We start from the raw sequence: 24,338 nt of genomic DNA on the forward strand, positions 1-24,338 counted from the left end.
CAGCTGCAATAAGTTTCAACAGTTTAGACTTTCAAGGCATGCAGTTCCTCTGTCTAGATCTACCTACAATTTCCTGCCACTGCTTGAGAATTCCTTCCCATCCTCTGCACTGTCAAATCAGAGTATTATTCTTGCATTGGTTTCTCCTCAAGCGAGTATGCTTTTGTTTCAGTGTTTTATGCACCTATCCATCCACTCACAACCATCTAAACTGCTATAGCCCTGAAGCATGTTCAAAACATTCAAATACATTTCAGACACCTAGAAATAACCCAACCATCTGAGAGACTGAAAGGGTTTCTAGGTGTATTAACAGATCAACAAAAGCAATAGCACTGACTGGAACAGGGCCAAGATTTTGCAGGGTAAGTGGCAGGAAGGTAAAGCTCCTTAATGTGATCAATTTCCTTCCCTCCTTTTTCTTTTTCATTCTTTCCTCTTCTCTCACCATAACCTTCCTCACCTCCAAGAGAATAAGCACTTAAATAATTAGATTTTTCCCCTACCCCTGATGACTGCACCTTGAAGCAGCAGGAAAGCTCATATGTCCCTATAACCCTTACAGCTATGCCAGCAGGAATTTTTAACTAGGGTCATTTAACCTGAAAAGGTCAAAGTAGGAACCAGATGAAAAGCAGCCCACTGGACATCTAGACCTGGGGGAGGAGGAAGCAGGAGAAAGAAGGAGGTGAAAGAACAGGCCATCAACCTACTCATAAAAAGGAGGGGAAAAAAAAAAAACAAAACAGCTAGTGAAGTCCAGCAAGGTAGCAATTCTGGCTAACAGCATGAAAATTACTTAGGTTAGAATCATGTCATTGCCCACAAGTGAAACCTCCCAGGTTCCAATTGCATTGACTATGCTGTTTTAATTCCAATTGTGATCTTAATCAAGAAAAAAACCAGATTATTTAGTTGCGTTGCATGCAAGAACCATTCAACACATACATTTATTGTTGGAATAAAGAAAGTTTATTACTATACCTGAGCACCCAAGTCTTGAAATTCTTTGCAAGCTTCTGGGAACACATCATATGCAATAACTGGATATCCATGTTTTAACAGGTTTTTTGCCATTGGATTTCCCATGTTACCCAGCCCAATGAATCCAACTGGGGTTTTGGAAGCCATTGCCCTAGAACACACTGATTTCAAAACAATATATATCAATATATTTGTATTTTAGAGTAATGTGTAACAATGCTGAAACAAAAGCTAGCATGTTATCTGTTTTCATTGATTTAATCAACTTCATGCTTAAAACGATGGAAATGTGAATCCTATTCTACATAATTTAAACCATCCCAGAATGGTTTTTCTACGTATCAAAGTTTATGTGGGTGTTTCACAAAGTATAGTAATAATCAAACTTCAGCAACATCCCTGAAAGCTAAGGTCTTAGAAGGCTCAAACACAGACTTAAAACATGCAGGCTTGGCTGTATTTTTTTATGTGTCTAAATCCTAAACTGGATAGGCAAAACTAAATTTTATATATAATTTACAGACTCCTTTGCAACTTTGGTTGCAGCCTTAGGATATAGCACCTCTTCTCTAGAAATGGACTAAGGCTGTCACTTTATTTCATGCTGCTCCTCACAGATAATAACTTGACTCTTCTGATCCTGCACTCAGATACAAGGTGACAGTCTTCATAATAAATCACTGCAAATCCTTTGAGCCATGTAAATACTGAAAACTGAAACAAACTATAGTATAAACACAGTATTATGAGGTCTTTACAGGAATAAGTCCTGCATTCTATTTGCTGTACTAACAATACAGAACTATAAAGCATAATCTACAATCTGTGGAAAATGCTACAGTTTCAGTCATTTTTTACAAGTAGTAGCAAGTATCAACTGCTGGACAGTAAATAGCACTGCAGGTATTCACCTACTGCAATTACCATCTCATCACTCCAAATTGGCACAATTTGGCAGTGCTGAGATATTTTTGCCAATTCATAAAATAATTTCTCCTTTACAACAAAGGAAAAGTTTATGCAGAATAAACACTAAGGAATGTGGCATCTAAGCAGCCAGAAAGGCGGCTAACTAACTACAGAACTACTGTAACTGAAGCGCACATACAGCGAATATGTCTAAGCTGGATCGAGACTCTAAGAGGTCCCAATGCTTAGCAAAGAATCCTCTCTAGGCCAATAACACTTGATTAATCATTTTAAAGTCTTTCTGACTTCAAGCTCCTTCTTAGCCAGCAATGGCCATGCTCTTTGATCTGCAGCACTATTCTGGAAGTGTCACATTTTATAAATCATGTTCGTTGAGAGAACTTTGGTCTGAGACAGTTTCCACGGATGCCTGCAGCAATTACATAGCTAGAGAAGTAGCATAATTTAAAGGAAAACTGCACTGGGAAAATGCTGAGTACAAACTGAGATAAGTCACAAAAAGAGCACTCTGCCTTTTTTAGAAGTGCTAGATGTCAGATCTAGGAAACAAATGAACTAAGAGCCTAAGCCACCACCATGAGCCATAGTAATCATCTTGGAGTCTTTTCTTCTCATAGTTTCTATGAGTCAGTCTTACCCACTACATCACTTACACTACTCTAAAATTGCTTCTCTTGTTGGCCCAAAGATTCCAGCTTCCTGAAGAGGTTCAAGTCCTGGTTTTCAGCATCTTTCTTTCTCCACCCCTTACTACCAGGGGATCTTATTTACCGTGACTTCAGCAAAGCTTTCAGAACAGTCTCCTCTAATATCCCACTAGCCGAATGTGGAAAGTATGCACTGGACTGGACTGATGGATGAAATACCGTCTGGACTCTTAGGCTTAAACAACAGTAATTAGTGGTTCGAAGACTAGCTAAAGTCAATTATGTGTGATGTTCCTCATAGGTCAATACTGGGGCTGCTGCTGTTTATAAATTTCATCAGTGACTCTGGTGACAGGGCATAAGCACCCTCAGCAAGATCACATGTGACACCCAAATGGGGGGAATAGCTGAAAAACTGCAGGACAAGACTACCATTCAGAAAGGCTGAGGACATGGGCCTTAAGAAGTTCAACAAAGACAAATACAATGTCCTGTGCTTGGGGCAGAAGATGTCATGGCAAACTGAGGATTGGCTACACAGGTTGCAGCTCTGCCGAACCTGTGGATTCCCATAGACAGCAAGTTGAGTAAGTAGTGCATCCATGCAGCAAAAGATAGATGACATAACATGCAACATTAGCAAGGACATACCGAACAAGTCAAAGAAATTGGTGATTCTACCCTACACAGCACAATACACAAGAGATGAGGTCAAACTGCTGACAGCCCAGCAGATATCAAGTATTATGACCAAGGAGCTGGATGATATGGTGTATGACCAGACATTAAGGGAACTGTTTTTGCTTATCTTGTTTAAGCAAAGGCTAACTGCAGTCTTCTAGTATGTATAGAGTGAGAGGAAAGAAGAGTTACAGGGCAAATGAAGCCTGATTCCTCATAGAGGTGCACAACAATAGGACATGGGACAACAGCCAGAAGCTGCAGGAAGGAAAATTCCAGTTGGAAATAAGAAAAGCATCCCCGATGAGGAGAAAGGTTCTGCACTACAACAGGCTGCACAGAGAAGTGGTGGAACCTCCATCCTTGGAGCAACCTTGGAGAACCCAGAGCAACCTGGTCTAGCTTTAAAGACAGCCTTGCTTCGAAACCTCAGTCTTCTCTGTGAATTCCAAGTAACCTTATCAGAAGCATAAATCTGGCTACCATGTCTAGGCTCATTCTTGTAGACTCTACACTTTTATCCTGATCGCTGCTTTTCTCATAATATCTCATGGACATCTAACCATTACCTCAAGCTAAACATCAAGAAATCTCCTCATCATCTTCAGAAAACTTTCTTGATACCCTTTTTTCTGTATCAGAACACCAGCAGTGATGCCTGTCACTCACATCTAAAGCTTAGAAGATCCATCCATGATCTGCTTACATTTGATCAATTCCTCGTTCATCATATCTGAGATCTCAGCTACTTCAGAACATGGTCATCCGGGTCAACTTAATAGAAATAATCTTGCCTTGATCTTCATGGAAATATTGGGAATTCAGAAGAACATTTTGCCCATGCTACTTTCTGTTGTTCCTTCTGTGCATCCTGCCACACTTTTCTCTATTATGTCACCTAAGACTGCTTTGCTTTGACAACTTTTCATGGCTATCATCACATCTTACTATGAAGACATCAACTGGTAATTGGACTGCAATGACAGGTCTATTGCCAACAAGCATTTCTATTACTTCTCTCAGGCAGCTGTTCACAACGTAAATATCCACGAAACCAACTCATTCTTCTACTGTAAGACTTTTCTTAAAAATCATAATTTTGCAGTATCCCCACAAGGCATAGCAACAGCTAAGCTGGAATACAAGGCAACATGCTGTTGGTATTATTAGTTTTGAGTCACTGTATTCTATTATTTTCCCCTTTGTCTGTCTCTGGTTTCTCTTGTCTTAGTTCAATCAGGGACCATTTTCTGTCTGTGCTAACTAGAGCATATTGAAATCCACAGGAATTGGGTCCTGTTAGAGAAATAGTCCTATTCCTGACTCAGTTTCTGACTTCTTAGTGTGGTTTAACTTTTCACAGCCCACTGTTAAATTAGTCATTTTACAATTATATAATTCAATAAACAGCTTTGAAAAAACTCCAGATCCCCAGGTACTCAAATAGAGAAAAACTGCTTTCAAGGAGTGACAAAATTAGCTCACGGATATACCCAACTTCAATTAAATTTGAATCAACTGCATTTAGAATCATGGCATATTTTTTAATGACTGCTTAAGACAGTGGGGGGTTGCCAAACAGAGGATGTTTAAGAAGACATGATTTTTCACATCTTCATATTAAATGAAACTCCACAGGTGCTATCATGGAAAGTGATGTCCAACTTGAATATCCAGGCACTGTTTAGCATTTGATAAATGGCACAGGATCAGTTTTGAAATAAATGTATAATTCAAAATTGGTTTTCTGCAAAGCCACGTACACATAGGCTTAACTAATCCCATCAATTGTATAAGCATTTGCAGAAACTGTCTCTGTGGCATTGAGTCCATTTTACTTCAACCATAAAATTTACAGTAACCTGCTGCAATCACATGGCTGGAAAAACGCCCAGTGCACATTCGATTTCTAACAGAGGACAGAGAAGCAACAGAATGTACTTTCAAAATAAGCACTGATACAATGTGCAACTAATCCTCCTTCACTGGAAACAGAACCAGCAACACAGGTTAATCTATAGATCAAGTTAACAGATAGCAGAACCAGCTACAGCTACACTGACTCCAAAGAGTTCAGGCTTTTCCCAGGAGATTCTTCATCACACTCTTGAGGGAACATGTGCTCACAGAGCCCCATGACTATGGAGACTCCATTGATGAGGAGAATTAATTTATGACCCTCTTGCATACTGGGGTTTACAGACAATGCAGATTAGAATGTTTTCCTTTGAAAAGTCAGCCTACAATAGTAGCCCTTAACCTAATCTACAATTTCATAAGAATTTTACCTTAAAAATAATTAGATTAAAAAATCATTAAGTGTTTATGAACCTTTGAATGCCTTTTCTTGAATAGAACACATTCATTAAGAGAGTAAATTCAGAAATGCACAGTTTGCAGTCTTGACCATAGAATACCTGGCCTGTCGATGACCTAAAACTTGTCTTTTCAAGCTTCTACATAAAGGTACTGAAAACAATTACATTTTTAATCTGAATGATTACAGTTACAAGTTTAGATGTTTACCTTTCATTTTACACTGTCTCCCAACCTAATGACTTACAGTTTTGAGAAGAAATTTCAGCTCCAGTGGTGCCTTGAATTCACTGCAAATACCAGACTGCACAGCCACTACAATATGCAGTGCAGAGGAAATCTCTTCGTATTTAAACAAAATGGAACTAACAGCTGGGTAGGACCACAGACAGTAGAGCTGGAGAAGGTCCAACATGCTTGTACTTGGAGGGAAAGCACAGCCTAACTGGCCAAGGACAGAACTGAGAAACCAGCAACTCTCAAATTGTAATCTCAACTATATTGCTTACTTTTTGGCTTTATAAAATCTATTTTGAACTATGTTCTCCAAAATTTCTAGCTCTTGGGATAGAATCCGTAGCTCCACAATCAAATGAAACCAATAAATCTGGCACAAGAGAGAATAACCCACGCATTCCTGTCCCATACAAATTTCCTAATCAAAGTTGCATTAATATTCTTGATCTCTCTGCATCAAACTTGAGCTCTTTCCCAACCCAGTCGGAGACATTTAACAGGAGCACGGGAAGATTCACAGAGGCTCAGCTACTGATGTCACTGGTTTTGCTCAGGAAGTACAGTTGCGTATGAAGTACCTTAACAAGGAGAGGGACATAATTCAATATAAGCCACTAAACAAAGGATTTTGCCACTGATTTAGCATCCTCAGTCTGGTACAAGAGAAGACATGGTCCCTTTTCTCCTTCCTGTTTTGAAAAAAATGAAAAGAGAGAGCTTCTGTGTTCTGTGCACACTTTTCTATAAAAACTTACAAAACCTCTACTGATCTAGATCCTGGAGGGAACTTGATGGAGAAATATAGAAGTTAAGAGAGCCCAGCTGAACACAGGCAGAATTAGGTCTTTCTGCTCCTAGCAGCTTTGCCAATGGAATTTAAATTGCCCCAGGGTCACAGGCTTTTAAAGGTTATGCAATGATTTTCAGAACTGCACTCTGCCAAAAATCATAATTTAAGAAGATTATCCAACTCAAAATTTGGCCAGCTTTACACTGAAAACATCCAATTTACTTTTCATTGCCTCCGTAAAGGTCTGCTGATGAAAACCAGACATGCAATCCTGCAACAGTCAGACTCTTCTTACCTCATTTTTCTTATCTGTAGCTATACCTCATTAAGTGTTTGCTAACACATTAAGGACAAAAACATGTAGGAAGTACTTTTTGTCTAAAAGAGTATCAAGTGTACACTACACTTGATCCCGCAATTTAGTAATGTGCTTGACTTCTGTCATGGCAGGTCTTTCTGTCATAATCCTTGCTTTGTAATTAAAGCTTCTGTGCAACAGACCATGCAAACATTTGACAGTTCAAACACAGCTCCTGCACCCACAAAAGTACTATTTAACTATTAACTGAATGGGCCCTTACTATTCATTCAAAATTACTTGTAAAGACATTTTCTTTCCCTAGCAGGGTACTGTCTCCTCTGATGAACAGCTCCTAAGTTGATGAATCTTCATGTATCAGAAAAATCTTCCTTTCTCAGCCATGATACCTCATTAACCCCCACTTTATCCCCTCTAGTAGTCCCCAGGAAGGATTTTTTCACATCCACCAAAAATGTATTTCTAAGTAAGGTCATATACACCTTCTCCATGAAGCACGTTTGCCAGTGACTGCCAGCTGCAAATCACAATACAAGGTCTCTAACTAGGTAATACACGAACATACACACTTCAGATACTCCTCCAAAATCTGCATTGTTATTTTTCTTCTTGAGATTTAACAGTCTCTAGTACAATCATACAGAAGAAACAAACCATCATGGTCTGCACCAGCTGCAAAGAGCAACTGACAAGAAACTGAGGAGCATTTGTAAGTGAATGAAGACAGTCTGCTCACTAACCAAGCTGTGGTGTTGGACAGCTCTCGGGTCTGGCAGAGTTCTTTCACTAGGATGGTGTTTCACTCAGAATGACAGGTGAAGAAAACACTGATCTAAAGACAACTTTTAGACTATTCAAAACTAAAGAAAAGGATGGCAAGCCTAATAAGCGCATTAGAGATGGGGAAACCTCAACATATAACTAAGCAGTAGAGCTTAGCAGTTAAGCAGTCTTAATGCTTAGATCTTCATCCCATAAACACTTGTCAGAGCCAACAGGACTTTCAGCAGTCACTACTAAGCCAGAAGATAAATGCTGTGAGTGAAATTCTGTTCTATGGAAGTTTCTTGGGAGAGTCACAATTTCTGCTTAGACTCCGCCAGTTTCTCACCCAGGTCTTCAGGCAAAGACAAACTGTATTTTTCAACTTTAAGGGCCAGTGTAGTGTTTTCAGTTGCTTCTCACACCTGCGCTTACCATCAAAAAACAAGATCTCTTCCATCTTCTCTACGTTAAATATGACCACTGGGATATTGAAAAAGACAGCATATTTCAAAGCTCTTACAGAAAATTCCAACAGCTACCACGCACCGAAAGTTCAAAATACATTGAAAGCTACTGATTTGAACTGTGTTATCACAGACAGTACTAAATACACAAACAGGTCTCCTGTATTTAACTTTACTAACATGTGACCAATATGCCTACTGCACCTGAGCTATTACTTAGCACAACACCAGAGCTACAATGGTAAAAAAGGCCATAAGAAACATGCATTAATGAAAGAGTCAAGCAAAGATAACACTGAAAGCTAATTTCAAAACTGTGTCAAGCACTTTTCACTGATCAGTTTAAATGAGGTTTAAAGGAGAATTACAAATGTTTAAAAGTTACTTAAAAGTAATTGTGTAATTCTTGAAACACTTTTTTAAGTGTCAAGATTTTAGAACCAGGTACCATTAAAAATACGTATTTCCTCCTCTTTGCTCCTTGCAAAACTTTCACCTGTTTGTTGTGGAGCCTAACTATACAGCGGCATACATGAACCACAGGCTGCTATCAAAATGATATTGAAAAGGCTACTAAAGGTGTATTTTCAATCATTTGCTTCAGCAGTGGAAACAGTGCTAAAAAACAATAGTGTGATTTTCAGGACTCTGAAAAGGGAAAACATCTAGGCCCAGCTCTGCAAACGTATTCTTCATTCACTTACACTGACAGGACATTTAAATGTGTTTGCTCCTTCCACTGCCTGTGAACCAACCATATATGCGAGTGACTGCCTGTGGAGCTGGAACAGGGGGAAGTGCTGCTTGATTTACCTTCAATTTAAGGAAAATAATCATATACAATGATCGAGAGGGTTGAACACCCCAAATCTAGGTAACAGGTATTGCCAACACATCACTGGTGCCTCAGGAACCACTCGTGGGCTCTGATAATTTCCAGGCACGCTATTTCAAGCAAATGACTGAAAACATTTACTGAGCTGCGCCACTCCGAAGCTCCAGCACGGCCCCACATAACGCAGCTGCGGGGGCCGCTTCGCGGGAGCGCGCCGGGCCACTGACGACCCCCGGTGCTGCCCTGTGGGGTCCGTTCCCGGGCGTCCTGCACAGCCAGGCGGCTCCAGGACCCGCCAGGCGCGGGGCCGGCTGCGCCATCGGGCCCCTGGGTGCGGAGGGCCCGTGGCCACCAAGGGGAGCGCAGCAGCAGCGCTCCCCGGCCGAGCCCGGGGGAAGGCCCGGCTTTTCCCCGCCCGGCAACGAGCGCCCGGCGGTGAGAGCGGACGCGCCGGTGCCGAGGGGAGGGGTCCTTACCCATCGCCGCGACCCGCCTGTGCCAGCGCCGCCAGCCCGCAGGTCCCCCGCGCACCACAGCCGCGGCCATGCTGCGCCCCGCGCCGAGTGACCTCCGGCCAGCGCCACCCGCCCCGGCACCTCCCGGCCCGCCGCCACCGCCCGCCACCGCCAGCGCGCTGCGAGCGGCAGCTGCCTCAGCCAACCACAGACTCCCCTTAGCGGAGCCCAGCCAATGGGTGCACAAAGCCGCGTCCCCGCGGCCGGCCGGCCCCGCCCACCGCCCGGTGACGGATAGGGGCGGGCTCTCTCCCCGCTGCCGGTGAGTGGAGCGGGGCGGGGCGGGGGCCGGGCAGGCGCGGAGGCTGCTCATTGGGGCGCAGCCCCCCTCGGCTGCGCCTGCCCGCTGCGGCCTCCCCTTCCTGTGTCGGCGCTGAGGGGTGGGGAGGGTCCGGTGTCTGGTGTGGATCTGCGGGGACGCCCGGGCCGGGCAGCATGGCGTAAACTGCGCCCTCGGGGTGAGGGAAAAGGGCACCTCGCACTGCTTTTGCCGAGTCAGCACATAGGCGTTGGAGCTTGTGACTGGCTTCGTCGTTGTGGTGGGTTGACCCTGGCTGGACGGCTGGTGCCCATCAAAGCCGCTCTCACAGGACAGGGAAGAGAAAATAAACGAAAGGCTCGTGTGCCAAGGAAAAGGAGAGATCATCCAGCATGGGCAAAACAGACTCGACTTGGCAGGAGGAAGGGGGTGGGGCGGGAATTAATTTATTGCCATACAAATCCCAAAGTAGGATGAGAATTAAAATACCCTCCACCCCTTCCTCCTTCCCGGGTGCAACTTTACACCCTCCTTCAGCAGCACAGGGGGACAGGAATGGGGGTTTCAGTCAGCTCATGATATGTTTTCTCTGCTGCTTCTTCCTCTTCAGGGGAGGACTCCTCACACTCTTCCCCTGCTCCAATGTGGGGTCCCACCCACAGGAGACAGCCCTCCATGAACTTCTTCCACCCACAGCGGACAGCCCTCCATGAACTTCTCCAATGTGAATCCTTCCCACAGGCTGCAGTTCTTCACAGGCTGCTCCTGAGTAGGTCCCCTCCATGGGGTGCATCCTTCAGGAACAGACTGTTCTAGTGTGGGTCCTCTGCAGGGTCACAACTCCTGTCAACAAACCTGCTGCAGCTCAGGCTTCTTTCTCCACAAGGTAAGAAGTCCTGCCAGGAGCCTGATCCATCACATGCTTCCCATGGGATCACAGCCTGCTTTGGGCATCCACCTGCTCCACCGTGGGGTCCTACAGGGGCTGCAGGTAGATACCTGCTCCTCATAGACTTCCATTTGCTGCAGGGGCACAGTGTTTCAGGAGACCAGCCTCCCTTGGGACCTGCACTGCAGATAGCCCCTCAGACCTACGTCACAGCTTGCCATGCAGAACTATATGCATAACATATCATAGCTCTTCTGTTCTATTCTGTTCCATTCTTCCTGGCAATGTTCAAGGCCAGGTCGGGCAGTCTTGGGTGACATGGTTTAGTGTGTGGTGTCCCTGCCCATGGCAGGGGAGTTGGAACTAAATGATCCTAAGGTCCTTTTCAGCCCTGACTATTCTATGATTAAATGACTCCATTCCATTCCATTCCTTGCACTCACAGTCATGAGTAGTATCATGATGAGACCATTATCTACCTGAAATGCTAAGAGGTTTTCAGCACCAAAGACACCATCAAAGGCACAAATCACACACAAATCAGGTTAAAGGTGGAAAGAGCATTTAATTTATTAATAAATAAAGTTATTTTATCTCAGTTTGGGTTACATTAGATTAGGTTAGGTTAGGCTAGTTTAGGTTAGTTTAGGCTTCCATCCCATCCCATCCCATCCCACTCCACCCATCACATTCCATTCCGTCCCATCCCATCCCATTCCATTCAATTCCATTTCATTCCACTCCATTCCATTCCATTCAGACACAAATCAGACACAAGTCAGGTTACAGAAGGAAAGAGTGTTTTATTTATTTGTAAATAAAGTTCTTATATCTTAGTTCAGGTTAGTTTAGGCTAGTTGTGGTTAGTTTAGTTTAGGTCAGATTATGTTAGACTTATGTAAGAATCCGTTACGGTGAAGGGAGGATTAGAGTAGACACTAGGAAACATTTCTTTACCCAGAAGGTGGCCAAAAGCTGGAACAGGCTTCCTAGAGAGGTGACCAGTGCCCTGTGCCCATCAGTGTTTCAGAGGCATTTGGACAACACCCTTCAAAACACGCTTTAACTTTTGGCCAGCCCTGCAGTGGTCAAGCAGTTGCACTTGATGATCATTGTAGGTCTCTTCCAAGTTCCAATTTTTTTTTCTCCACTTCTTTCCCTAACAGTACATGCTGAGGAAATACCAGAGGACATTTCTTCCCAGCCCTGCGCGAGTGGAAGGCATTGAACGGGTATCATGTCCCATCATATGCTCTGTCACTTTGTGGAAAGGAGGCCTGTGCCTTTTGATGGGGGTGAGAGATGTTGATTGTCTCTGGATCATTTGAGGACCTGAAGAGATCTGCAAAAAACCATGTGTGAACTGGTTTTTGAACCTCTTCTGTGCTCATCCAGTTTAGTTGGGTTTCCAGAGGGTAGCAAAAGGCCACGTCTCTGACCTCAGTGAGGCTCCAAGATCGAGCCCTCAGCCTGAAGCAGGGTGTGCTCCTGAACTCAGTGGTTGCAAATGTTCTTTACGTGGGCAATAGCTGCTCATTTCCTTGTGATTTGCCCCCACTCCCAACCCCACCCTTCCCCCAAATGCTGGTTTTTAAAAATGCTTGAGTTGTTTCTTTGGGAGAAACAGAACCAAACACAAGAGCCTGAGAACAGCAGCGCTCCATCAGGAGTGCCTCTGGCCCAATACTCTCTCTACTGCGGCACTCCATGCAGCTCTGAAGGAGAGTATGTGAGGAGCACAGGTCTGCTTCTGTCAGGGTCCAGAGGGTGCTCGTTGGCCTCAATGCCCAGGACCGGCCTCCCGTGGGACCTGCACTGCAGATAGCCCTTCAGACCTAGGTCATAGCTTGTCATGCAGAACTATATGCATAACATATCATAGCTCTTCTGTTCTATTCTGTTCTGTACCATCCAATTCCATCCCATCCCATTCCACGCCACCCCATCCCATTCTATTCTATTCCATTCCATTCCATCCCATCTGATTACATCTCATTCCGTTCCATTCCGTTCTATTCCATTCCATTCCATTCAGAAACAAATCAGTCACAAGTAAGGTTAGAGGTGGAAAGAGTATTTTCTTTATTTATAAATAAAGTTCTTTTATCTTAGTTTACATTAGCTTACACTACAGCTTAGCTTAGAGTATAGCTTAGTTTAGACTATAGCTCAGCTTTGACTTTATTTTACCTTAGACTATAGCTTAGATTTTTGGTTGCCTTAGACTTTAGCTTCGCTTAGACTTTTGGTTACCTTAAGACTTTTGGTTACCTTAGGCTTTTCGTTGGCTTGGACGTTTGGTTACCTTGGACTTTTGGTTACCTTAGACTTTGGTTATGTTGGACTTTTGGTTACCTTGGAGTTTTGGTTACCATAGACTTTTGGTTACCTTGGACTTTTGGTTACCTTAGATATTTGGTTACCTTAGACATTTGGTTAACTTAGACTTTTGGTTACCCTGGACCTTTTGGTTACCTTAGACTTTTACCTTAGACTTTTTGTTACCTTAGCTTTTGGTTACCTTAGACTTTTGTTTAACTTGTAATTTTGGTTTACTTAGACTTTTGGTTACCTTGGCTTGTTGTTTACCTTAGAGTTTTCGTTGCCTTGGAATTTTGGTTACCTTAGGCATTTGGTTACCTTAGACTTTTGGGTACCTTGAACTTTTGGTTACCTTGGACTTTTGGTTACCTTAGACTTTTTGTTTTCTTAGACTTTTGGTTACCGTGGACTTTTGGCTACCGTAGACATTTGGTTAACTTAGACTTGTGATTACCTTACTCTTTCGATTACTGTAGACTTTAGTTTAGCTTAGACTTTAGCTTAGCTTAGACTTTAGCTTAGTTTGGACTTTAGCTTAGTTTGGACTTTAGCTTAGCTTAGACTTTACTTTAGCTTAGAGTTTATGTTACCTTACACTTCCAGCTTAGCTGAGACTTTAGCTTAGCTTAGACTTTTGGTTACCTTAGACTTTAGCTTAGCTTAGGCTTTTGGTCACCTTAGAATTTTGGTTACCTTGGACTTTTGGTTTCCTTAGAGTTTTGGTTAGCTTGGACTTTTGGTTACCTTAGACTTTTGGTTAGCTTACACTTTCGATTACCTTAGAATTTAGTTTAGCTTAGACGTTAGCTTAGCTTAGACTTCAGCTTAGAGTTTAGGTTACATTACACTTTCAGTTTAGCTGAGAATTAGCTTAGCTTAGACTTTTGCTTACCTTAGACTTTTGGTTACCTTAAACTTTTGGTTACCTTAGACTTTTGGTTACCTTAGACTTTTGGTCACCTTAGACTTTTAGTTCCCTAGGCTTTAGTTTACCTTAGACTTTAGTTTAGCTTAGAATTTAGTTTAGCTTAGACTTTTGGTTACATTAGAGTTTTGGTTGTCTTGGACTTTCGGCTACCTTGGTCTTTTGGTTACCTTGGTCTTTTGTTTACCTTGGATTTTTGTTTACCTTGGACTTTCGGTTACCTTAGACATGAGGTTACCTTAGGCTTTAGTTTACCTTAGTCTTTAGCTTAGCTTAGACTTGAGTTTAGCTTAGCTTTTATGTTACCTTTCATTTTCAGCTTAGCTGAGATTTTTGCTTAGCTTAGACTTTTGGTTACTTATTCGTTTAGCTTAGACTTTTGGTTACCTTGGACTTTTGGTTACCTTAGATATTTGGTTACCTTAAACTTTTGTTTATCTTAGACTTTTTGTTACCTTAAACTTTTGGTTACCTTATACTTTTGGTTACCTTAGACTTTTGTTTATCTTGTAATTTTGGTTTACTTAGACTTTTGGTTTCCTTAGACTTTTGGTTACCTTGGCTTGTTGTTTACCTTAGACTTTCCGTTACCTTGGACTTTTGGTTACCTTGGACTTTTGGTTACCTTAGACTTTTGGTTACCTTAGACTTTTGGTTACCTTGGACTTTTGGTTACCTTAGACTTTTGGTCACCTTAGACTTTTGGTTACCTTGGACTTTTGGTCACCTTAGACTTTTGGTTACCTTGGACTTTTGGTTACCTTGGACTTTTGGTTACCTTGGACTTTTGGTTACCTCGGAGTTTTGGTTACCTCAGACTTTTGTTTACCTTGGACCTTTGTTTACCTTAGATTTTTGGTTACCTTGGACTTTTGTTTACCTTGGTCTTTTGGTTACCTTAGACTTGAGGTTACCTTAGGCTTTAGTTTACCTTCGACTTCAGCTTAGCTTAGATTTAGATTAGTTTTGACTTTAGGTCAGCTTATACTTTAGCTTCACTTAGACTTTAGCTTAGCTTAGACTTTTGGTTACCTTAGACTTTTGGTCACCTTAGACTTTTGGTTACCTTGGACCTTTGGTCACCTTAGACTTTTGGTTACCTTGGACCTTTGGTTACCTTAGACTTTTGGTCACCTTAGACTTTTGCTTACCTTTGGCTTTTGGTCACCTTAGACTTTTGATTACCTTTGACTTTTGGTTTCCTTAGACTTTTGGTCACCTTAGACTTTTGGTTACCTTGGACCTTTGGTTACCTTAGACTTTTGATTACCTTTGACCTTTGGTTACCTTAGACTTTTGGTCACCTTAGACTTTTGATTACCTTTGACTTTTGGTTACCTTTGACTTTTGGTTACCTTAGACTTTTGGTCACCTTAGACTTTTGGTTACCTTGGACTTTTGGTTAAGTTGGACTTTTGTTTACCTTGGAGTTTTGGTTGCCTTAGACTTGAGGTTACCTTAGGCTTTAGTTTACCTTAGACTTTAGCTTAGCTTATACTTTATCTTAGCGTAGACTTTAGGTTAACTTAGACTTCAGTTCAGCTTAGCGTTTATGTTACCTTTCATTTTCAGCTTAGCTGAGATTTTTGCTTAGCTTAGGCTTTTGGTTACCTTGGACTTTTGGTTACCTTAGACTTTTGGTTAGCCTGTACTTCGATTACCTTAGAATATAGTTTAGCTTAGACACTAGTTTAGCTTTTTGCTTAACTTAGACTTTAGCTTATCATAGACTTGAGCTTAGCTCAGAGTTTCGGTTGTATTACACTTTCAGATTAGCTGAGAATTTGCTTAGTTTAGACTTTTGGTTACCTTAGACTCTTAGTTACCTTAGACTTTTGGTTACCTTGGACTTTTTTTTACCTTGGCCCTTTTGTTACCTTGGACTTTTGGGTATCTTAGACTTTTGGTTACTTTAGAATTTTGATTACCTTGACCCTTTTGTTACCTTAGACTTTTTTTGCCTTGGAGTTTTGGTTACCTTAGACTTTTGTTTACCTTAGAGGTTTGGTTACCTTGGAGATTTGGTTACATTGGAGTTTTGGTTACCTTGGGCTTTTCGGTTACCTCAAAGTTTTGGTTACCTTGGACTTTTGGTTACCTTGGAGTTTTGGTTAGCTTACACTTTTGGTTAGTTTAGAAGTTAGTTTAGCTTAGACGTTAACTTATCCTTTAGCTTAGCTTAGACTTTATCTTAGCTTAGACTTGAGCGTAGTTTAGAGTTTAGATTACATTACACTTTCAGCTTAGCTGAGAATTAGCTTAGCGTAGACCTTTGGTTACCTTAGACTTTTAGTTACCTTTGACTTTTGGTTACCATAAACTTTTGGTTGCCTTAGATTTTTAGTGACCTTGGACTTTTAATTACCTTGGCCCTTTTGTTTCTTTGGACTTTTGGTTGCCTTAGATTTTTGGTTACCTTGGACTTTTGTTTACCTTGGAGTTTTGGTTACCTTGGACTTTTGTTTAAGTTGGACTTTTGGTTACCTCGGAGTTTTGGTTACCTCAGACTTTTGTTTACCTTGGACCTTTGTTTACCTTAGATTTTTTGTTACCTTGGACTTTTGTTTACCTTGGAGTTTTGGTTACCTTAGACTTGAGGTTACCTTAGGCTTTAGTTTACCTTAGACTTTAGCTTAGCTTAGACTTTAGCTTATTGTAGACTTTAGTTTAACGTAGACTTCAGTTTAGCTTAGCGTTTATGTTACCTTTCATTTTCAGCTTAGCTGAGATTTTTGCTTAGCTTAGACTTTTGGTTACTTATTCGTTTAGCTTAGACTTTTGGCTACCTTGGACTTTTGGTTACCTTAGATATTTGGTTACCTTAAACTTTTGTTTATCTTAGACTTTTTGTTACCTTAAACTTTTGGTTACCTTATACTTTTGGTTACCTTAGACTTTTGTTTATCTTGTAATTTTGGTTTACTTAGACTTTTGGTTTCCTTAGACTTTTGGTTACCTTGGCTTGTTGTTTACCTTAGACTTTCCGTTACCTTGGAATTTTGGTTACCTTGGAATTTTTGTTATCTTGAACTTTTGGTTACCTTCGACTTTTGGTTACCTTAGACTTTTTGTTTCCTTAGACTTTTGGTTACTGTGGACTTTTGGCTACCGTAGACATTTGGTTAACTTAGACTTGAGATTACCTTACTCTTTCGATTACTGTAGACTTTAGTTTAGCTTAGACTTTAGCTTAGCGTAGACTTTAGGTTAACTTAGACTTCAGTTTAGCTTAGCGTTTATGTTACCTTTCATTTTCAGCTTAGCTGAGATTTTTGCTTAGGTTAGACTTTTGGTTACCTTAGACTTTTGTTTACCTTAGACTTTTGGTTACCTTGGACTTTTGGTTACCTTGGACTTTTGGTCACCTTAGACTTTTGGTTACCTTGGACTTTTGGTTACCTTGGACTTTTGGTTACCTTAGACTTTTGGTTACCTTGGATTTTGGTTACCTTAGACTTTTGGTCACCTTAGACTTTTGGTTACCTTGGACTTTTGGTTACCTTGGACTTTTGGTTACCTCGGAGTTTTGGTTACCTCAGACTTTTGTTTACCTTGGACCTTTGTTTACCTTAGATTTTTGGTTACCTTGGACTTTTGTTTACCTTGGTCTTTTGGTTACCTTAGACTGGAGGTTACCTTAGGCTTTAGTTTACCTTCGACTTCAGCTTAGCTTAGATTTAGATTAGTTTTGACTTTAGGTCAGCTTATACTTTAGCTTCACTTAGACTTTAGCTTATCTTAGACTTTAGCTTAGTTTATACTTTAGCTTAGCTTAGACTTGATTTTATGTTAGAGTTTAGGTTACCTTACACTTTGAGTTTACCTGAGATTTTTGATTACCTTAGACTTTAGCTTAGCTTAGACTTCTGGTTAGCTTAGACTTTTGGTTACCTAAGCATTTTGGTTACCTTAGAATTTTGGTTACCTTAGACTTTTGGTTGCCTTGGAAGCCCTGCTGAACCTCGGCCCCCCCCCCCCCCCCCCAAACTGCAGCACACGAGGGGCTACCTTTGTGGTGCATGAGCACCAGGCGATAACGCAGAGCACCAGGACCAGAGGAGCCCTGACAAGTGGTCATGCTCAGTGCTCAGAGGAAGGCAAAAAACCCCCGGGGACCGGTGCCAATCTGCCCCGGGGGAAAATTCCTTCCTGACCCCAGCGCTGGCGATCGGCTACTCCCTGAGCACGTGAGCGAGACCTGCTCCTGGTCCACGGGCTGGTTATGCCTCTAAGGGGACAAGGGGACACTGGCTCTACCTCTTCTGCCTCCACCTGGAGCCACCGCAGGGGCTTCCAAGAGCAGCAAAGTGCCGCTGGCCTGCTCTAGCCTGGGAGCAAGAACCCTTCCAGTGCCTGGCACTGGAGCTCCAAAGCACTGCGGGAGGGCGCTGTTCTTATACTGCCCGGGAGCATTGTGATGCTGCCTTGGTGGGTGCTGGCACTATGACACGGGGGAGACGGGGCCCCCACAGCCCTGCCCACCGCAGCCCTGCCTCTGCTGCCGCTTTGCCCAGCATGCCTTGGAGAAAGGCCTTTGGGCTGCTGGCCCGGAGGCAGTGCCTGTGCCCAGGAGGCCCAGGGGCTGCTGGCCCTGCGCATGGCGTCCACACAGCGGGCACCGCTGCGGGGTGTCCCTGTAAATGAATCTGTGTGTTCAGACTGCATCAATAAAGGCTTTTATACCATTGCGGTCTTCTGAGCGTGGCGATCCCAGAGGTGGAAGAACAGGGTTTTGGTTCCCTGTGCATGAACTTTGCCGAAACGTAGAGAGCAGACAGGATTTCCTCACCGTTCCTTGTGAATGAACCACGTGGCGTTCGCTGCTGCGCTGCTGCTGGTGAGGTCTTCTTCTTGGAAAGAAGAAGAACTTGAGGGATCTCTTCTGCGTTTGTTACACAGGGTGCTTGGATATTTGCTTGTGTTTAGTAACGCTCATGTGTCCAGTTTGGAGGTTTACCTCTGGTAGTACTACTTGAATGCAGCACTTCCCTTCCTGCTGCCTAATTGCATGTTCTTGATAGCTCAATAAAGTGTTTTGATCCCAATTTGGTTTAAACCGCATGGACTGAGCAGCTTTTCCCTGCAACACTTGGGCAAAACAAGTCACTGTCTCAAGGCCCTCAGCTTAGCATTACATAAGGGCACTTTTTGGGATGCAGAAACTGAGAGATTGGCAACAAATCCCCCCAGCCCATTTGTTCAGATCCTTGACATGCAGAATGAGCGCTGGTCTCTCTCCCATAGGTTCATTTCTCGAGTGGTCTGTCGGGGTGGGAAAAGGGAAAGTCACCGAGTTTGTTACTGGAGATGCTGGTGCAGGCTGCAGAAGACAGCCCCAGCTGCGTTCCTAGCTATGTCTACAGCTATAGCATCTCTATCTCTTTATCTCTACATCTGTGTCTACATCTCTCTCCCTCTCTTCCTATCTCCTGGGCTAGTGCAAATAACTCCTCACATCACAGCAGTCCTGGTAAGTGCAATGGAGGGCGTGTGCTGAGGACGCCGGTGTGAAACACCAGAGCTGCAGCCCAGGCAGAGGGAGACGAGCTGGAGGGAGCTGCTGCAGCGATGCTGTTGCTAAAGCTTTCCTAAGTGAAGGCAGAAACAGAAGCAGCTGTGCAGGGACAGCTTGATGCCAGTTCACATGGTGTCCTGAGCTGGCACCAAAAGGGAAGTGTGTGCTCCAGAAGGAAAGCATCAAGGAACAGTGAAGCACACACTACCTATCTGTAGGTATAGCTATATCATTTATATCACTCTATCTGTATCTGTATATGTACATTTCTATTTATGTCTTAGTATGGGCTGCACCACGTGCCGCAGGGGAATATCTTCTCTGGCACCTCTATGTTCTCCCCTCCTTCCTCACTGATCTTGGTGCTTGCAGAGTTCTTTCTCTTGCACACTGTCACTCTTTTCTCTTTTTGCAATTGCCATTGCACAGTTTTTTTCCCATTCTTAAGTATGTTATCCCAGAGGCAGTACCACTGTCACTGACAGGCAGGGGGTCTGTCCTGAGGCTGGCTGGCATTGGCTTTATAGGACACAGAAGAAGCTTCTAGCAGCCTCTCACAGATGCCACCTCTGTAGCCTCACCACTACCACAACCTTGCTACACAAACCCAATACAGTCGTGCTCAGTTGGGTTTCCAGAGGGTAGCAAAAGGCCACGTCTCTGACCTCAGTGAGGCTCCAAGATGAAGCCCTCAGCCTGAAGCAGGGTGTGCTCCTGAACTCAGTGGTTGCAAATGTTCTTTACGTGGGCAATAGCTGCTCATTTCCTTGTGATTTGCCCCCACTCCCAACCCCACCCTTCCCCCAAATGCTGGTTTTTAAAAATGCTTGAGTTGTTTCTTTGGGAGAAACAGAACCAAACACAAGAGCCTGAGAACAGCAGCGCTCCATCAGGAGTGCCTCTGGCCCAATACTCTCTCTACTGCGGCACTCCATGCAGCTCTGAAGGAGAGTATGTGAGGAGCACAGGTCTGCTTCTGTCAGGGTCCAGAGGGTGCTCGTTGGCCTCAATGCCCAGGACCGGCCTCCCGTGGGACCTGCACTGCAGATAGCCCTTCAGACCTAGGTCATAGCTTGTCATGCAGAACTATATGCATAACATATCATAGCTCTTCTGTTCTATTCTGTTCTGTACCATCCAATTCCATCCCATCCCATTCCACGCCACCCCATCCCATTCTATTCTATTCCATTCCATTCCATCCCATCTGATTACATCTCATTCCGTTCCATTCCGTTCTATTCCATTCCATTCCATTCAGAAACAAATCAGTCACAAGTAAGGTTAGAGGTGGAAAGAGTATTTTCTTTATTTATAAATAAAGTTCTTTTATCTTAGTTTACATTAGCTTACACTACAGCTTAACTTAGAGTATAGCTTACTTTAGACTATAGCTCAGCTTTGACTTTATTTTACCTTAGACTATAGCTTAGATTTTTGGTTGCCTTAGACTTTAGCTTCGCTTAGACTTTTGGTTACCTTAAGACTTTTGGTTACCTTAGGCTTTTCGTTGGCTTGGACGTTTGGTTACCTTGGACTTTTGGTTACCTTAGACTTTGGTTATGTTGGACTTTTGGTTACCTTGGAGTTTTGGTTACCATAGACTTTTGGTTACCTTGGACTTTTGGTTACCTTAGATATTTGGTTACCCTAGACATTTGGTTAACTTAGACTTTTGGTTACCCTGGACCTTTTGGTTACCTTAGACTTTTACCTTAGACTTTTTGTTACCTTAAACTTTTGGTTACCTTAGACTTTTGTTTAACTTGTAATTTTGGTTTACTTAGACTTTTGGTTACCTTGGCTTGTTGTTTACCTTAGACTTTTCGTTGCCTTGGAATTTTGGTTACCTTAGGCATTTGGTTACCTTAGACTTTTGGGTACCTTGAACTTTTGGTTACCTTGGACTTTTGGTTACCTTAGACTTTTTGTTTTCTTAGACTTTTGGTTACCGTGGACTTTTGGCTACCGTAGACATTTGGTTAACTTAGACTTGTGATTACCTTACTCTTTCGATTACTGTAGACTTTAGTTTAGCTTAGACTTTAGCTTAGCTTAGACTTTAGCTTAGTTTGGACTTTAGCTTAGTTTGGACTTTAGCTTAGCTTAGACTTTACTTTAGCTTAGAGTTTATGTTACCTTACACTTCCAGCTTAGCTGAGACTTTAGCTTAGCTTAGACTTTTGGTTACCTTAGACTTTAGCTTAGCTTAGGCTTTTGGTCACCTTAGAATTTTGGTTACCTTGGACTTTTGGTTTCCTTAGAGTTTTGGTTAGCTTGGACTTTTGGTTACCTTAGACTTTTGGTTAGCTTACACTTTCGATTACCTTAGAATTTAGTTTAGCTTAGACGTTAGCTTAGCTTAGACTTCAGCTTAGAGTTTAGGTTACATTACACTTTCAGTTTAGCTGAGAATTAGCTTAGCTTAGACTTTTGCTTACCTTAGACTTTTGGTTACCTTAAACTTTTGGTTACCTTAGAGTTTTGGTTACCTTAGACTTTTGGTCACCTTAGACTTTTAGTTCCCTAGGCTTTAGTTTCCCTTAGACTTTAGCTTAGCTTAGAATTTAGTTTAGCTTAGACTTTTGGTTACATTAGAGTTTTGGTTGTCTTGGACTTTCGGCTACCTTGGTCTTTTGGTTACCTTGGTCTTTTGTTTACCTTGGATTTTTGTTTACCTTGGACTTTCGGTTACCTTAGACTTGAGGTTACCTTAGGCTTTAGTTTACCTTAGTCTTTAGCTTAGCTTAGACTTGAGTTTAGCTTAGCTTTTATGTTACCTTTCATTTTCAGCTTAGCTGAGATTTTTGCTTAGCTTAGACTTTTGGTTACCTTAGACTTTTGGTCACCTTAGACTTTTGGTTACCTTTGACTTTTGGTTACCTTAGACATTTGGTTACCTTAGACTTTTGGTCACCTTAGACTTTTGGTTACCTTGGACCTTTGGTCACCTTAGACTTTTGGTTACCTTGGACCTTTGGTTACCTTAGACTTTTGGTCACCTTAGACTTTTGCTTACCGTGGACTTTTGGTCACCTTAGACTTTTGATTACCTTTGACTTTTGGTTTCCTTAGACTTTTGGTCACCTTAGACTTTTGATTACCGTGGACTTTTGGTCACCTTAGACTTTTGATTACCGTGGACCTTTGGTTACCTTAGACTTTTGGTTACCTTAGACTTTTGGTCACCTTGGACTTTTGGTTACCTTGGACCTTTGGTTACCTTAGACTTTTGATTATCTTTGGCTTTTGGTTACCTTAGACTTTTGGTCACCTTAGACTTTTGCTTACCGTGGACTTTTGGTCACCTTAGACTTTTGATTACCTTTGACTTTTGGTTACCTTAGACTTTTGGTCACCTTAGGCTTTTGATTACCGTGGACTTTTGGTTACCTTAGACTTTTGGCTACCTTAGACTTTTGGTTACCTTAGACTTTTGGTCACCTTAGACTTTTGGTCACCTTAGACTTTTGGTTACCTTGGACCTTTGGTTACCTTAGACTTTTGATTACCTTTGACCTTTGGTTACCTTAGACTTTTGGTCACCTTAGACTTTTGATTACCTTTGACTTTTGGTTACCTTTGACTTTTGGTTACCTTAGACTTTTGGTCACCTTAGACTTTTGGTTACCTTGGACTTTTGGTTAAGTTGGACTTTTGTTTACCTTGGAGTTTTGGTTGCCTTAGACTTGAGGTTACCTTAGGCTTTAGTTTACCTTAGACTTTAGCTTAGCTTATACTTTATCTTAGCGTAGACTTTAGGTTAACTTAGACTTCAGTTCAGCTTAGCGTTTATGTTACCTTTCATTTTCAGCTTAGCTGAGATTTTTGCTTAGCTTAGGCTTTTGGTTACCTTGGACTTTTGGTTACCTTAGACTTTTGGTTAGCCTGTACTTCGATTACCTTAGAATATAGTTTAGCTTAGACACTAGTTTAGCTTTTTGCTTAACTTAGACTTTAGCTTATCATAGACTTGTGCTTAGCTCAGAGTTTAGGTTGTATTACACTTTCAGATTAGCTGAGAATTTGCTTAGTTTAGACTTTTGGTTACCTTAGACTCTTAGTTACCTTAGACTTTTGGTTACCTTGGACTTTTTTTTACCTTGGCCCTTTTGTTACCTTGGACTTTTGGGTATCTTAGACTTTTGGTTACTTTAGAATTTTGATTACCTTGACCCTTTTGTTACCTTAGACTTTTTTTGCCTTGGAGTTTTGGTTACCTTAGACTTTTGTTTACCTTAGAGGTTTGGTTACCTTGGAGATTTGGTTACATTGGAGTTTTGGTTACCTTGGGCTTTTCGGTTACCTCAAAGTTTTGGTTACCTTGGACTTTTGGTTACCTTGGAGTTTTGGTTAGCTTACACTTTTGGTTACTTTAGAAGTTAGTTTAGCTTAGACGTTAACTTATCCTTTAGCTTAGCTTAGACTTTATCTTAGCTTAGACTTGAGCGTAGTTTAGAGTTTAGATTACATTACACTTTCAGCTTAGCTGAGAATTAGCTTAGCGTAGACCTTTGGTTACCTTAGACTTTTAGTTACCTTTGACTTTTGGTTACCATAAACTTTTGGTTGCCTTAGATTTTTAGTGACCTTGGACTTTTAATTATCTTGGCCCTTTTGTTTCTTTGAACTTTTGGTTGCCTTAGATTTTTGGTTACCTTGGACTTTTGTTTACCTTGGAGTTTTGGTTACCTTGGACTTTTGTTTAAGTTGGACTTTTGGTTACCTCGGAGTTTTGGTTACCTCAGACTTTTGTTTACCTTGGACCTTTGTTTACCTTAGATTTTTTGTTACCTTGGACTTTTGTTTACCTTGGAGTTTTGGTTACCTTAGACTTGAGGTTACCTTAGGCTTTAGTTTACCTTAGACTTTAGCTTAGCTTAGACTTTAGCTTATTGTAGACTTTAGTTTAACGTAGACTTCAGTTTAGCTTAGCGTTTATGTT

General features: G+C 42.0%; 1 protein-coding gene and 1 long non-coding RNA gene across 3 annotated transcripts in view; one reads left to right on the plus strand and one right to left on the minus strand.

Annotated features, from left to right (window-relative positions):
• HIBADH (3-hydroxyisobutyrate dehydrogenase) overlaps nucleotides 1–9,566 on the minus strand; it is an 84,482-nt gene extending 74,916 nt beyond the window's left edge. The window contains exons 1-2 of the mRNA XM_065665945.1: nucleotides 9,445–9,566; nucleotides 985–1,145 (exon numbers count right to left, since the gene is read on the minus strand). Coding sequence (XP_065522017.1) covers nucleotides 985–1,145; nucleotides 9,445–9,514 — 231 coding nt within the window. The 5' untranslated portion in view covers nucleotides 9,515–9,566. The remainder of the gene's footprint in view (nucleotides 1–984; nucleotides 1,146–9,444) is intronic.
• Nucleotides 9,567–9,840: 274 nt separating this feature from the next.
• Nucleotides 9,841–24,338, plus strand: part of LOC136009128 (uncharacterized) — a 134,876-nt gene continuing 120,378 nt past the window's right edge. The window contains exons 1-3 of one of the 2 annotated variants that reach the window (XR_010610349.1): nucleotides 9,841–9,941; nucleotides 10,353–10,628; nucleotides 11,798–11,863. This is a non-coding gene — a long non-coding RNA (uncharacterized LOC136009128). Of the gene's footprint in view, nucleotides 9,942–10,352; nucleotides 10,629–11,797; nucleotides 12,194–24,338 lie in introns of those variants that run through there. The other variant, XR_010610348.1, reaches the window with a different exon arrangement.

Source organism: Lathamus discolor, chromosome 2 (genome assembly GCF_037157495.1).
Source record: "Lathamus discolor isolate bLatDis1 chromosome 2, bLatDis1.hap1, whole genome shotgun sequence".
Lineage (NCBI taxonomy): Eukaryota > Metazoa > Chordata > Aves > Psittaciformes > Psittacidae > Lathamus > Lathamus discolor.